At 37.6% G+C, this 14147-nt stretch overlaps 1 protein-coding gene across 1 annotated transcript in view; it reads left to right on the forward strand.

Annotated features, from left to right (window-relative positions):
- Window positions 1–13554, forward strand: part of BRDT (bromodomain testis associated) — a 30373-nt gene extending 16819 nt beyond the window's left edge. The window contains exons 11-19 of the mRNA XM_026700088.2: window positions 710–853; window positions 1846–1907; window positions 2081–2264; window positions 3206–3315; window positions 3918–4065; window positions 5495–5634; window positions 10200–10405; window positions 12260–12419; window positions 12966–13554. Of these exons, the coding sequence (XP_026555873.2) occupies window positions 710–853; window positions 1846–1907; window positions 2081–2264; window positions 3206–3315; window positions 3918–4065; window positions 5495–5634; window positions 10200–10405; window positions 12260–12419; window positions 12966–13034 (1223 nt within the window). The 3' untranslated portion in view covers window positions 13035–13554. The remainder of the gene's footprint in view (window positions 1–709; window positions 854–1845; window positions 1908–2080; window positions 2265–3205; window positions 3316–3917; window positions 4066–5494; window positions 5635–10199; window positions 10406–12259; window positions 12420–12965) is intronic.
- The last annotated feature ends 593 nt before the right edge of the window (window positions 13555–14147 follow it).

The raw sequence follows: 14147 nt of genomic DNA on the forward strand, positions 1-14147 counted from the left end.
TAAAGTAACTTTGTATGGAAGCCTTTGTAGTGTTGAACTGCCTGTCTCTATATTCAGGCAGAAACTTAGAGACTTGGAAGTGAAAAGATGTGTGTTTTTCTGATTTCCTCTTAAATCAGATACAAGTCAATAGCATAAGGACTTAAGCCTCTCCACACAGGAGAGTAAAAAAACTCATTTGAATTATTGCTTAGAAGATACAAGGAAGGGTCATTAAATCCCTCGATGGGCAAGACGAGAGAAGAGGATCCACTAAGCAAATAGATGATTGCATCTCTTCTATCTCTCTCTCCCGGCGCCATTGAAACTATACCATTTCAGACAAGCAGCTGTCCAGTCTTTTCTTAAAAACCTCCAGTGATGAAGCTGGAGGTGTCTGAAGGCAAGTCATTGGTCTCACTGTTTGGAAGTTTCCCCTTAATGCCTGGTTGCCTCTCCCTCCTTGATTAGTTTCCATCCATTGTTTCTTGTCCTGCCCTCTGGTGCTTTGGAAAGTAAGTTGATCCCCTCTTCTTTGTGGTAGCCCCTCAAATACTGGAATACTGCTATTGTGTCAACCCTACTCCTTTTCTCTTGGCTAGCCATATCTAATTCCTTCAACTGTTCTTCATATGTTTTAGACTCCAAGCCTTTAATCCTCTTAGGTCCTCTTCTCTGTACTTCTTCCCCCCACAAAGTTCTCCTTTAAGTGTGTCTCTGTGTCTTACAGCTGGAAAAAATGCTGAATCAAAAATCTGCAGAAGGCCTAGTCGACTCAGTGAAAGCAGCAGCAGCAGCAGCAGCAATGCCTCCTCTGCATCCGAAAGCACCAGCAATGATTCCAGTTCATCTGACAGCAGCAATTCTGAATCAGGTTTTTATTAAGATTTTTCAGAAAGAATGCCTCTGGCAACCATTCTTCATATGTTTTAGTTTCCAGCCCCCTAATCATCTTTATTGCTCTTTTCTGCACTCTTTCTAGAATCTCAACATCTTTTTTTTATATTGTGGTGGCCGAAAGTGGATACAATATTGCATGTGTGGTCTTTCCAAGGCATTATAAAGTGGTGCTAACATTTCACATGATCTTGATTCTATCCCTGTGTTAATGCAGCCTAAGACTGTGTTAGCTTTTTTTGATGGTTGCTGCACATTGTTGATTCATATTTAAGTGAATTGATTTAATTCTCCTCCTACAGGGCCGTGTGTATTAAGCCATCATAATATATTTGTGCGACCTTGGACAAATTTCCTTCTGGTGAATTTTCCAATCCATCAATGGATTGTTGTAGGCTTATTTGGTATTAATGAAACTTTTAGTCTAACTCTGCTTTAATTTTTCTAGGTAATCTTGAAGAAGTCCACAATACTTGACCTATTGTTGTGCTGTTGTAAAAGGAACAAACTGGATTGCCAATACAGTTTGTGAAGACATTGGGGTAGAGTTCTTGGAGCTCTCTGAACAGGGTTGTTGCGTTGCAGATGTTTCATTACTCGGCTGGGTAATATCAACCACCAAGCTCAGAGAGCCCACAGCTCAGTTATAAATATTATCTTCCATTGATGTTAGAGGTATCAGACATCCGTACATAATTTCTTCACTGCAACATAGAACTCAACCATGTCTCCAATTATCTAATCAGAACTTCTAGGAGATATGCAAAATGTGTAAAATAAATTGATAGAATTGTGGGAAGTGCCTTATTACATCTTAGAAAAACCTTGTTGGAAATGCTACAAAGGATAGAACTATGGAATAATAAGGCTTTGCAACGAATACAATGTCTGATAGCAAATGTGCATAAAATATCACTATATATAAAAATATATGCATGCTATAAACTGGCTTTTGCCATCTTTTTACAGAAGCATACATAAAAGATAATGAAAATGGGGGAAAGGATTTGTTTTGCAGAGAACAGCTTAAGGTAAACTTTCCTCATCTTTCGAACCCTAAATTCTTCCGTTTTGGGCTTCTCCTGTGCTCCTGCTTCTTCAGATTTCACTCTCACCAAAAGGCCACTTTTTACATAAAACCCTTGGCATGAAAGATTCACCAAATACAAAACATGTATAATGATTTTAATTCCTTCCACATCAGATCCCACTGCATCATCCAGAGATGTCCTGCAATGTTGTTCCTCAAATATGGAATCCTTCACCTCTTAGCAAGCTGCCCCAAAAAGCAACCAAAGCCAAGGCCTCTCACCAGTTACTGCCTTGCTCTCGGCCTTTACAGCTCAGTCCTCTTAAACTACGAGAACAAAGTATTGTTTCTCCTTCAGGTAAAACATTTTCTAGGAATTCTCATGCGCCAGTAGGATGCATTCAACTGGCTTTTCAGAGCTGCTCAAAGTACATATTTTGGTAATTGAGAAAGTGAAAAAAATGGTATCAAATGTTCCTTCTCCTTCTTTGAGAAGGGTGGGTATTGCAATGGATCTGCTGGTTTTTTTTGATTGAGAGAACACTGGAAATTTCAAGCATCTTTGCAACATTTGGCAGAATCAACAACATGGACCAACAAAAAGGGGCATGTGCTTTAAAATAAATATTATAAAGTGCCTTTTAAATTAAGGGAAAAGGTGATATGCCACTCAGACACAGAACTTACATACTTTTAAAGTAAATATATGTAAATATCCAGTAGATAGATAGATAGATAGATAGATAGATAGATAGATAGATAGATAGATAGATAGATAGATAGAACAGACAGACAGACAGACATATTCCATGTTCAAACAGTTCATGGAAGGAAGCTGCATGTGCCCTCCATGCATCCAACTGATTGTGTTTTACTCACAATCTATCTGAAACTTGTTTCAGCTCTTTGCAGGCCTGCCATCCAAAATCCACTGTTATTTTCGAAAATATTTGGATGGATTTCTCCTCCCTGCCCCACACTTCTTCTCAGTTTCTTCCTGAAGCCCTTAGGTGCGCACAGCTACTTTCTATATCAGCAAATTAGGTAGTTTGTGTGGATCCTTTCTTCTTACGTGCCTCCCTTTCATATAGCTCTGTCCTCCTCTTTAAATGAAAACTCTGTGATTGGGGTGAGGCAGTTAAAAGAAGTCCTGCACACGGACTCATCATACTCAAAAGCACACATTGACTTGGACCAATGCAGAGTTATGAGTTTGCGACATTATTGTGATTGAAGTTATCAAGGTAAAGAGATGAAACATGGCACGGGCGTTCTTCTATATTCCCTTCCTTCTTGCAGGTATAATAGCCGTTGTGTCACCCCTGCACTGCACGCCAGTTCACGAGACAACTCAGAGTGATGCAATGGCAACCCAGGCTTCTCACAACTCTTCTTACACGCTTTCAGAGGTGGATATCACAGATACCATTGGGAAATGAAAGTGGCTCTTTATTTAAAGTATATTATAAACAACATATACATATAAATATACATAAAACACCTTTTCAGTGTCTTGATATTTTCAGTGATTAGCATTTATGGAAGACTTTTAAAGGATAGTTTTGGTGGGCAGAATTGCTGTATCTTCACACACGGGTAAATACCAGGTTGGTTGGAGCCAATCCCTTCCCTTCACCCGATTGAATATGATGAGTTCACTAAAAGTTATTTGATTAGAAATAAATGGTATTACAGTTTGTTTTCTTCTACATTAGAAAGAATGTAGGATTTTCTGGAATGGAAAGGTTAGAGAAAGAAATAGAAATCACTTTATACTGGTTTCCAGAAGTCATGAGGATAAGTTGCATTAGACTACCTCTGAGCTTTTCAGCATTAAGTTTCAATTTCTTTCATCCATGAATGAAGCTTATCCTACATAACTGGGTAGGGGTGGCCAGAGGAAATACAAAAAGGCATGTCAGCCTCTCCACTTGTAGGCAAAACTATTATAGGATGCGTGACCTCTACAATTGTGATACAGTTCTTTTATGACTTTGCAACTTCCCTCTAGGTACCTTGTTCTTCCTCTTCAAATAACCTTTCGGACAACAGGAAAGATATTTGGAAACCATCATCACTGCATCAGCGGCTGCCATCTGCTGTCCAGATTAAATCCTCTATGGGAGTTACTAAAGTAACACCAACTGACCAGGAGCAAAGTATGTATTGGCTACCAATATTAACATCACATATTAAGTATCAGCCAAATTAGTGTTTATTGCAGTCAAAGACCAATAGTAAATGTGCTTTCATGTTGCCATTCAGTGGTGCTTTCATACCACTCTCCCAAAATAATAGGAAGCACAGCCATGACTACATCACACCTGCCCAATTCAAAATTTAGGGAATGCTTTTGCAGGCAGAGAAAGGACATGCAGTTGGAGGTGGAGTCAAGTATTCCCACGATGGAGGAGAGAAAAGGGGCAGGGCTGGAGGTCAGTTCCTGCAGATGGGGGAAACGGAAGTTCTGTAGTGCTGCAGCATTTTGAAAGGGAAAAAAGGGGGGTGCTGTGTCTTAATGTAGTCTGCCATTGGTTCAGCTTCTGCCCTTAGCTGATAGGGCAAGAATGAACAGGTCTGGGGCTGAGTGTTCAAGCCCCCTATGGAAGTATCCTAAATATTTGCAACTCATCATGGGATCCAAGAAACTTGGGCTTTGCTGGTTTATCACCCAATTGTTACCCAAAAGTGGTAATCTACAAGAATTATGAACAAAAAGAAATAGGATCTGGATTCAGTGCTGTGTGGAAATATCCAGATATATATTCAATAGCCTCAGGGATATACCAGTGAGTTGATAGAAGAAGAATGTAAGAGCATTGTGCATTGAAGCTATGAAGCAGTAACTCTGCATTATTTGTTAACCACTCTTAGTTACTGAATCCCACCATTGCCCTCAAAGTGTGCCTACTTAGGATGAAATATAATTGGAATGCTTAAGGAGCATAGAGCTGCTACTAATTTATGTTTAGGGTTTTCTGTTGGCTACCTAGGGTTTATATGCATATAGTGCAACTTGAGTTATGGCACCATTGCTTTGCAGCATAACAATACTTTTCAAAAGCTTATCACTTCACACATGGCTGTTTGTTCCTAAGGAAAGCAAAAGAAATGTGGCGTTTTTTAAATTTATAGCATCACTAGATGTAATGGATGACTTATTCTTAGGGGAGAAGCTGGTAGCAGTTGTCATGGGGAGCTTTATATTAAGTATAAGGATCCAGGCTTTTCCTTCCTTGGGGAGCCAGGAAAGACCATTATAACAGGCTAAATGGTCCACTTTAAGGGAGGAGGAGGGAAATGTGCACCTTCTACACTCAAGCAGGCATCTGAAAATAGACAGCTGTAGTCACATGGGGCGTTCCTATCCTTCTGCCTCTTTGGAAACTATGCCAAGTAAACAAGGGATAAACAAAGCCTCCAAAGCCTATCAAATGGAAATATAACCTGTAATTCAAATACGGTCGATAAAAATGCTGAAATTGATAGCACTTCGAATGAAGGGTTCTAATAACAAAAACGAATGGAGTACATCTTTGCTCTCTTGAAAACTCACTTACTCCGCCTCTGATCTGGCTTGCATTCCAGAACTGAAGGCTAGTTTCCCAGATGGCCATTGGCGACCACAGATGACAGAATCCGCACATGCGACTGTTACAGAAAACTGTTCTGTTAACCGTGAGGATAAAAAAAAGAGAGATGCTAAGCCTCAGACTCCTCTAATAAAGGTAAAACATGCGCTGCTTTCTGCAATAGCTTTGGACACTTTTTTTATTTCTGCCTTTGTTATTTTTACACATAACTCAAGATTCTGAACATATCAGACACACCATCCTCCTCCTGTTTTCCCCACAACAACAACCCTGTGAGGTGAGTTGGGCTGAGAGTGACTGGCTCAAAGTCACCCAGTGGGCTTTCATGCCAAAGGCAGGACTGGAACTCATAGTCACCTGGCTCTAGAATAGAATAGAAGAAACCATTAGAGAGCATTTCATCGAGACAGCCATTGTTGGTGCCATCTTGGATCAAATTTACCTAGCCAGGTGTCCTCACACGAGACCAAACTGGCTCTCATTAGTGCATTACTCACATTACCAGATGTGGCTTCAGATCCACATAGACAACAAATAGAATCTACTCCACCCTTTGTAGTATTTAGTATTTATTTGATTTGTCAATCACTTACAAGATACAGGTATAAGAATAAACATAGTTTTGAATACATGAGTTAGATACTTATAAGAAAAATAAAAAGAAACAATAGGACAGGGACGGTAGGCATGATTGGTGCGCTTATGCACACCCCCACAAGCCTCTTAGGAAGGGGATGAGGTCAATAGTAGACAGTCTAAGGGTAAAGTTTTTGGGGTTTGGGGAAGAAACCACAGAGTCAGGTAGAGTATTCCAAACATTGACCACTCTGTTGCTGAAGTCGTATTTCCTGCAACCAAGTTTGGTTCGGTTAACCTTGAGTTTGTATCTATTGTGTGCTCTTGTATTATGATTGAAGCTGATTGTTATGATTGAAGCTCATTTGCAGGTAGGACATTGCAATGTATGATTTTATATATTATATTTAGATCGGACCGGAGGCGGTGTAGTTCTAGGTTTTCTAGATCTAGAGTTTCAAGTCTGGTGGCATAAGGTATTCTGCAATGAATAGAGGAGTGGAGAACTCTTCTTGTGAAATATTTCTGGACTTTTTCAATTGTGTTAATATCAGATACATGATATAGGTTCCAGACTGATGAGCTGTATTCAAGTATAGGTCTAGCAAAAGACTAGATGCTCATTAGTAGTGTGATATTACCAGAGAAGAAGTTACGTAGGATTAGATCAACAACTCTTAATGCCTTTTTGGCTATGTAGTTACAGTGGGCTCTAGCACTTAGATCATTAGAGATGAATACTCCAAGGTCCTTGACAAAGTTTGGTTACTCAACAAGGTCTTGATTATTTAGCTTGTATTTTATTTTCTGCTTTTTTTGCCAATATGTAAGACAGAGCATTTATTTGTTGAGATTTGAAGTTGCCATTTGATTAAACATTCTAATACATAGTCAAGGTCTTTTTGGAGGGTAGTAGTATTGTCAGTGGTGTTGAATAGCTTTACATCATCAGCGAAGAGAACGCAGTTGCTCTTAATATGATTACAGAGGTCATTTATGTAGAGTATGAAGAGCGTTGGTCCTAAAACACTGCCTTGGGGGACACCACTGTTGACAGGTACAGAATTTGATAGGATGCTCCCAATTTTGACCATTTATTGTCTGTTTTACAGGAATGCTTCTATCCACTTATGTAGGTGTCCAGAGATACTGTAAGATTTTAGTTTTAGAAGTAATTTGTCGTGTACCACTGAATCAAAGGCTTTACAGAACTCTATGTAGATTGCGTCTATTGCTTTGCCCTCATCGAGTTGTGTAGTCCATATATTTTTGCAGTGTAAGAGGTGCAGATTACAGGGTAGTTTTTTTCTGAAACCTAGTCTGTTCTGGTCTGTTGACATTGTCATCAAGCACTTTCCTTCACCCTAAGCCCCAGGCTCCTGCAGCTCTAAACCTCCCCTTCATCACTGCAGCAGGAATAAATGATGGAAATAATTGAGCACTGCTATTGAGAGATCTGGAGGATGTACAATCTCAGTTAATTTCTTCAGTTGATCCGAAGGCATATTTAATAATGCCCAGAACATACCATACAGATGCAGACAGCATTCTAAGAGCTGATTAACATAATCTTAGGAATGCTTTACATCTTGATGAGATAGCTGTTCTCATCCCCAAACAATTATCTCCATCAAGCTGGTTTGAACCGATGCACAATAGCTCTTTACATATTATATTTTGTAGACAACAAAAAATGTCATACTGGCAATCTCATTGTGTATCAGTTGTTTCATCTAGTTAAAATTCATTCTCTTATTTTCTGTCTTTTATTCTTTTTTGCTTATCCCAAAGAGGGATAGTAAAATGTTTATGTGTATTTGTATCCCAAAGTACATCTATGCAGAACCTTCTTTGACTCTGCTGAGAATTTGTTTTATTACTAGTCACGGTGAATATAATTAAAACAGTAGTGTCAGCTAATACTGTACTATTCAGCAGCACCATGATTCCTCTATATTTATTCAGAAATAAGAAATACATTTTTTTAAAAAAAGTTCTCTACAACTTTGATTATAAACTTTATTCTGATAATTATGCTTTTAGTTGCTTTTTGCTTCTCACAGTGTTTTGTTCAGTTTGTATTCCTAAAAGCAAGAGGAGTTGCATTTTGATTGTATTTTTAAATTTGAACTTAGTTAATAAAATAAATAGAGACCTCTTTTAATAATACCTTTGTCTCTGCTAAAACAATTACAGATCCACAAGCCATAACAAAGCACAATCTAAATAAAACCCTTAAAAATCTTACTTTTTCTTCATCAATCAGTTCAAAACAAATTGATATTACAATTGCAATTCAAGTGACAAATATTGCAATTCATATCTAAAAATCAAGGAGGCAACGAAGGAGGAACAATGAAGTGAATCAATGCAGCAGCGATGCAGTCTAGATTTGTGATTTAAAAAAAACAAGTGAAGAAAGCATATTTTAGGGCAAAGAGCTAGCAATAAAAGTAATAAACCTGAAAACAATTGCATGTTTGAGTTGCAGTCTAAAAAAATCAGTTGATGGTGAGCCAGAACTTTTTGCTCTGATTTACACTCACATATATCAATAAGTGTAATGATATGGATCAATATATCAATGATATATAGTAATAATATTACTATATCAATAGATATAGATGTATACGGTATATACATTGAACCAGTTTGGCCTAGTGGTTAAGGCACCAGATTAAAAACAACCACACACTGAGTTCTAATCCTATTTTAGGCATGAAAGTCAGCTGGATGACTTTGGGCCAGTCATACTCTCTTAGCCTCTCATTTCACAGGGCTATGGTGGTTGTGAGGAAAATAGGAGAAGGAAGAAGTATTACAGTAGACATATGTTTGCCATCTTGAGCTGTTTATAAACAGAATAAAGGCAAGATATAAAATAATTATAGCAGAAATATTTGACAATCATTAGCAGATTTCAGAATTTTCATAAATTGTCTTTTAGAATGACAGAATTTGCAGGACACTTTATCTACAAATAAATACAGTCTTAACAGAGAGAGGTATGGACCATCCAATGGCCACCTCAATCATTCTCTGTATTTGTACAGAGCTGTATCAGCCTCCATTTCAAGTAGGAAAAAACTGTCACATTGCAACCATCTGCACACATACAAACAAAAGAGATGTAAGTCAGTGGCTTGGGAATGCTCCTCACAGTAGTCAAATCTTTTTTTTTTTCCCTTTAAGGCCTCCCACTAACAGTATACTTAGTTTGAAAAACATCTGTAACAGGGGGAAAAATCTTATTTCTTGCTAAAACTGATCCATGATAACTAGGAGTTGCCATTATTTCATTGGATACATGTGTAGCCTTCCTTGCAGGCTATTTCGGTCCCTCGCTATCTTCTCTTGGTTTGTTTGTTTTTAGGAACTAAATTACTGCCTTTCCCAACAAAGCTTCACCTGGGAGGTTTGTTACATATATTAATAAACAATGTTGTTAATTTTAAATAGAGTCAATGTGGATTCTTTGGTTATGGCTGATCTTATACCCCTATCTCTGTGGTGCAGCAGAGGTGATGTACCTTATTTCTGGTTCACATAAAGCATACATAGAATCACAGAAAGACCATTTTTTTAATCTGAGTCCTTGAAGCTTTGAAGAGCCTCCGGACAGAACCATTTCCCATGAGCTGTAAGTTGTTTCAGTTTCCTTCCAGCTCATGGCTGGAGAACAACCTCATCCATCTGCTACCATAGGATTCCCATTTCAATGGAGCAACTATGCCTTGATGGTTTCATCTTACAGCTTGTTCATGATAGCGATGTACCAAGGAAATGCACACAACGTGAACTAATAATGTGAATATAAGGGCATGGGGTATTAAAGATCTATGTGCTTTCTTATTGAATAGTCAGTAAGAAAAAAATGATCAATTCATACAGATCTTGGCTTTTCAAGTTCAGCTACAATAAACGCAATTGCAGGTTAGGTTCAACTGTTTAAGGGACTAGTGAAGGAATATGGTTGGTGATATGAAAATGCTCTAAATTTATCAGGATACAATAATTGCATTTAAAACAAAAACCTACGTGCTCTTTATCTTTGGGGGTCCTGTCAGATGTGGAAGACAGTTATCTGCTCGTGTTTAGAACTACGTTGCTGGTTATAATTGCAGGATATAAAAGTCAAACATGCAGATTCTTGGACAAGTTTAGGTAAGATGGTGAATGTTCCAGTCTCGGTCAAATCCTCTAATGAAAGCTTCAGACAGTTTCAAAAAGCTGCGCTGGAAAAAGGAGAAAGTGAGTGGGCCAAGGAACGAAAAAGACGATTGGAACAAGCAGAGAGGAAGTCGAAAAAACATCCTCAGGAAAAAGAGAGGTTGGTAATTCCATAGAATTAAATTTGAAAGGCTCTATTTCCCATGTCTATTAACTGACTTCGTAGCCAGTAGTTTCTAGCTGCCTTGTTTTGTAGCTCTGTGAAACTGAGTCTTATGTAAGAAAAATATTTAAAGTTAATAGCAAGAGGATATGCTGGTAAAACAGTGTTGAATATCCTTTTCAACAGAGGTGGGATTCTACCTATTCGCATGTATTTGCTAGAACCGGTTGTTAACATTCTAAGCAGTTCAGAGAAACGGTTGATAGAAGAAATTATTGGCCTAATCCTGTAAGGAAGGCAGGAAGGAAACATTCTGGAGTTGCTTACAGAAACTGCCTCTCCGTTAACCCTTATTACATTCTTGGCAGGATTAGACTTGCTGTCTCTGGAACTACTTCTCTGGAGTTTTTTTTTCCTCCTTTGCTGGTCCTTTGCTTATGTGGAATGACCATTTAAAGTTACAATGGCATTGAAAAAATGACTTATGACCATTTTTCACACTTACGATTGTTGCAGCATCCCCACAGTCATGAGAGGCCAGGCAAGAAGATGCATGCCTCGATGTGAGTGATACTGAGTTGGCCACGCCCAGCCAATAACATGACCACCAAGCCATGTCCACCCAGTCACATGACCACCTAAGCCACGCCCACCACCTAAGCCACGCCCACAGAACTGGTTGTTAAAAATTTTGAATCCCACCCCTGCTTTTCAGAATTAGCCTCCATTTCTAAATATGACTGGGTTTATACAGAGCAGAGCAGAAAGATGGTTGTGGAAACAATCACTCAAGCTGGTGAAAAGGTGGAAGACAGCTTCACTGATAATGAATATAAAAGCACCAACCAGGTTTAAACACTGTCCTCTGGAATAATCTGTGGAATCAAGACTAACAAAACAAAGGGGCTTTGCAAAACTTTAAAATTTAAGCACTCATTGAATTGGTGAGTTAATGTCACCATGCACTTGACTTGCTCTGCCCAATTCTTTTTTTTCTAAAACCATCCTCTGAATTTCCATGACTAGAATAAATTGCCTATCCTATGATTTTTTTACTCAGAAATTCAATGGGACTCTTATCATCCTTAGTAGTGTAGAATTGTTCTCCAACTGAGGTAACATGACACCGACAACAAGCATTTGTGTGAGACTCAAAAAAGCAAACTACTTATTAATAATGCATATTTAACATTGTCACTTTTAATTGGGAACAAGCAATGGTGCTCTGAGATACGCTGCTGAGCCAGACCGTCCTCTAGGGGGGTTCTCCTCTTGCTGAGTATTATTCCTGGATCACTTACCATTTGATTAATGATGAAATGCTTTAACAATATTTAATTTTGTTTTAGCCGCCTGAAACAACGAACAGGCATTCTCCCCACAATCAATTCATTGTGCATTTGTTATGTTTGTCATTATTCATGGTAATCCTGTTTCCTTCCTGACGAAAGGCTGCGAGGTAGCATCTCCTCAGGGCCTCCTCTCTCCAGATAGTCACAACTCTAATACCAAACAATATTTTTCTATGTAAGGATAATAGCAATGTCTCTATATTTGTCAACTGTCACTTCAGCAATTCAGGAAATTTTAGTACATCTTTATTTCCATTTCTATGATATTTTGGGAAGGTGAGGGAGCTTGCATTAATGTTATGCTTGGCATATAGTGGTGGATGCATCCAGCCTGCTGATTTTTAAGGCATCCCATCATCCACTGTAGTGACAATGGGCAAATCATCCTACTAAATCACTGCTGATTGTAAGCAACAAATATCCTGTGTTTGTTCACTCAAATGTAAAGCTTGCATATCTGACTTCCTATACAAAAAAAGGTTTATTATTTTTTCTTTAGAAACAGTAGAGAAATGGGTTTGAAATCCACAGCAGTAAAAGATAGCTGTCCCATTCCAAATAAAGGATCTGGAAGAGAGCAATCACACTCAGCACCAAATCTTGTCATAGATCGTAATTTGGCAAGAAAACTGGAGCAAGAGCGTAGAAGAAGAGAAGCGGTAAGATATCCGTATCAGCCTAAAGCAGGGGCTCAGAACCAGAATTCCCCAGCCAAGCATGCTGGTTTGGGAAGCTTGGGAGTTGAAGTCCAGACATATTCCAGCTGCCAAGGTTGAAAAATGCCAGCTTAAAGAATGCTGGTCCTGTAACACAATGAAAGAGTTAAAGAGCAGCTTCATTTATTTAGAATGAAGTCAACAGAATTTTATTGATTTTAAATCGTCAGAAGGAACCGGCTTAGAAATTGAAGCTGGAGAAAGTTGAGGGATCAATTTTTTGCCTGACCTTAACTGTTTCTTTTCCTTTGCCCATGTAAGAATTTGGCTTGCAACAGGCCACTGAAAACCCAACATAGCTCTCAGTCCTAAAATTGTTATTTTATTATTGTCATTTCCCCACATTTGCTTTTTACAGTTGAAAAGTTGAAAAGTTTTACAGTTGAAAAGTTAACTGCATTATCTCTCAGAATCCAATTCTACTGAATCCAGCAACATTTACTTTAAACTAAGTGTCTTTTTCCCCTAATTTCTTGTTGTTTTTAATAGTTGAAAAGCACCATTGACATGAATTTTCAGAGTGATGTTATGGCAACGTTTGAAGAAACTCTGCAGTGAAACGGAAATGGATGATTGCGTTGCTTGCAATTCTTCAAAACTGGTTATAGATTGCAGAAACTATTCTGGAGAATTGTTCCTCGATATTGGAGCACCACTATTATTATTTTTTGAAAAGCTAGTGTATGAATATAATTTCAGTTTTATAAAATCAATTTGGTTATTAAATTCAAAAAACCCATGCAAACTTCCGAGGCATAATTGGTCAACCCTTCTGAGGAAGTTTTCTGAGTATTGTCATAGAAAAAGTAAACATTTTAAAATGTGTTTTGACAACAACATTACAATCAACCCCAATTTTTATTTTGGGAAGTGAAGAATTTAAGGAAAAGCATTGATGTGAAGGCTCAAAACTGCCATCTAAATACATCTAAAACAGATATGAAAGCAAATACAATTTTGGGGCAAAATACTTAAACTGGAAAGTTAACTGATGTTTGACATCTCCATTATATACTGTACATATAAATGCATTTTTGTTATGCTTAACGTTTTAATAAGGATACCGGCAGGTTAATTTTTGTCTGGCTTTGATTTTTAGCTAATATGGTTGTTAATTTTTTAAAGTGACAGTTTAACATTATTTTTAGTTCATTTAGGACTCAAATCTATCTGACTTGAAAAAGATAAATCCTTTTTTCTTGTTTAGTAAAATCTGGAAGTGAATTGTTGTTTTGTGTTCCCTGTAGTTTAAATTTTTATTTTTGTCTTGAATACCATATTTATCTAATAACAAATGCATTTATATTTACAGCTTTCATATGACAATAAAATAAGTTTTCATACCAGAGTTAAGTTATTAATTTTGAACCTTGCAGATACTTAAATTAGTATTCTGAAACACTTAGATCACAGTTTGGCCTTTTATTCAGAACCTCCATTCTAAATAGATTGGTTAATCATAACAATAATTAATAAAACCAGAGTGTTCTGGCAATTTAAAAATTTAGCACATACTCATTCTAGCATAAATATTTATGGAAGTTAAATATGTGGAACATTAATCTCAGAGAACTTTCTGAGTAGAACAAAAATCAGTATAAAATAAAATACAGGAAATAGAGTTATAATTACATAATTGACTCAAATCTATCTGACTTGAATTCACGAAAC

The sequence above is a fragment of the Pseudonaja textilis genome, chromosome 3 (assembly GCF_049901715.1).
Source record: "Pseudonaja textilis isolate UNSWEBS1 chromosome 3, rPseTex1.2, whole genome shotgun sequence".
NCBI classification, from domain to species: domain Eukaryota; kingdom Metazoa; phylum Chordata; class Lepidosauria; order Squamata; family Elapidae; genus Pseudonaja; species Pseudonaja textilis.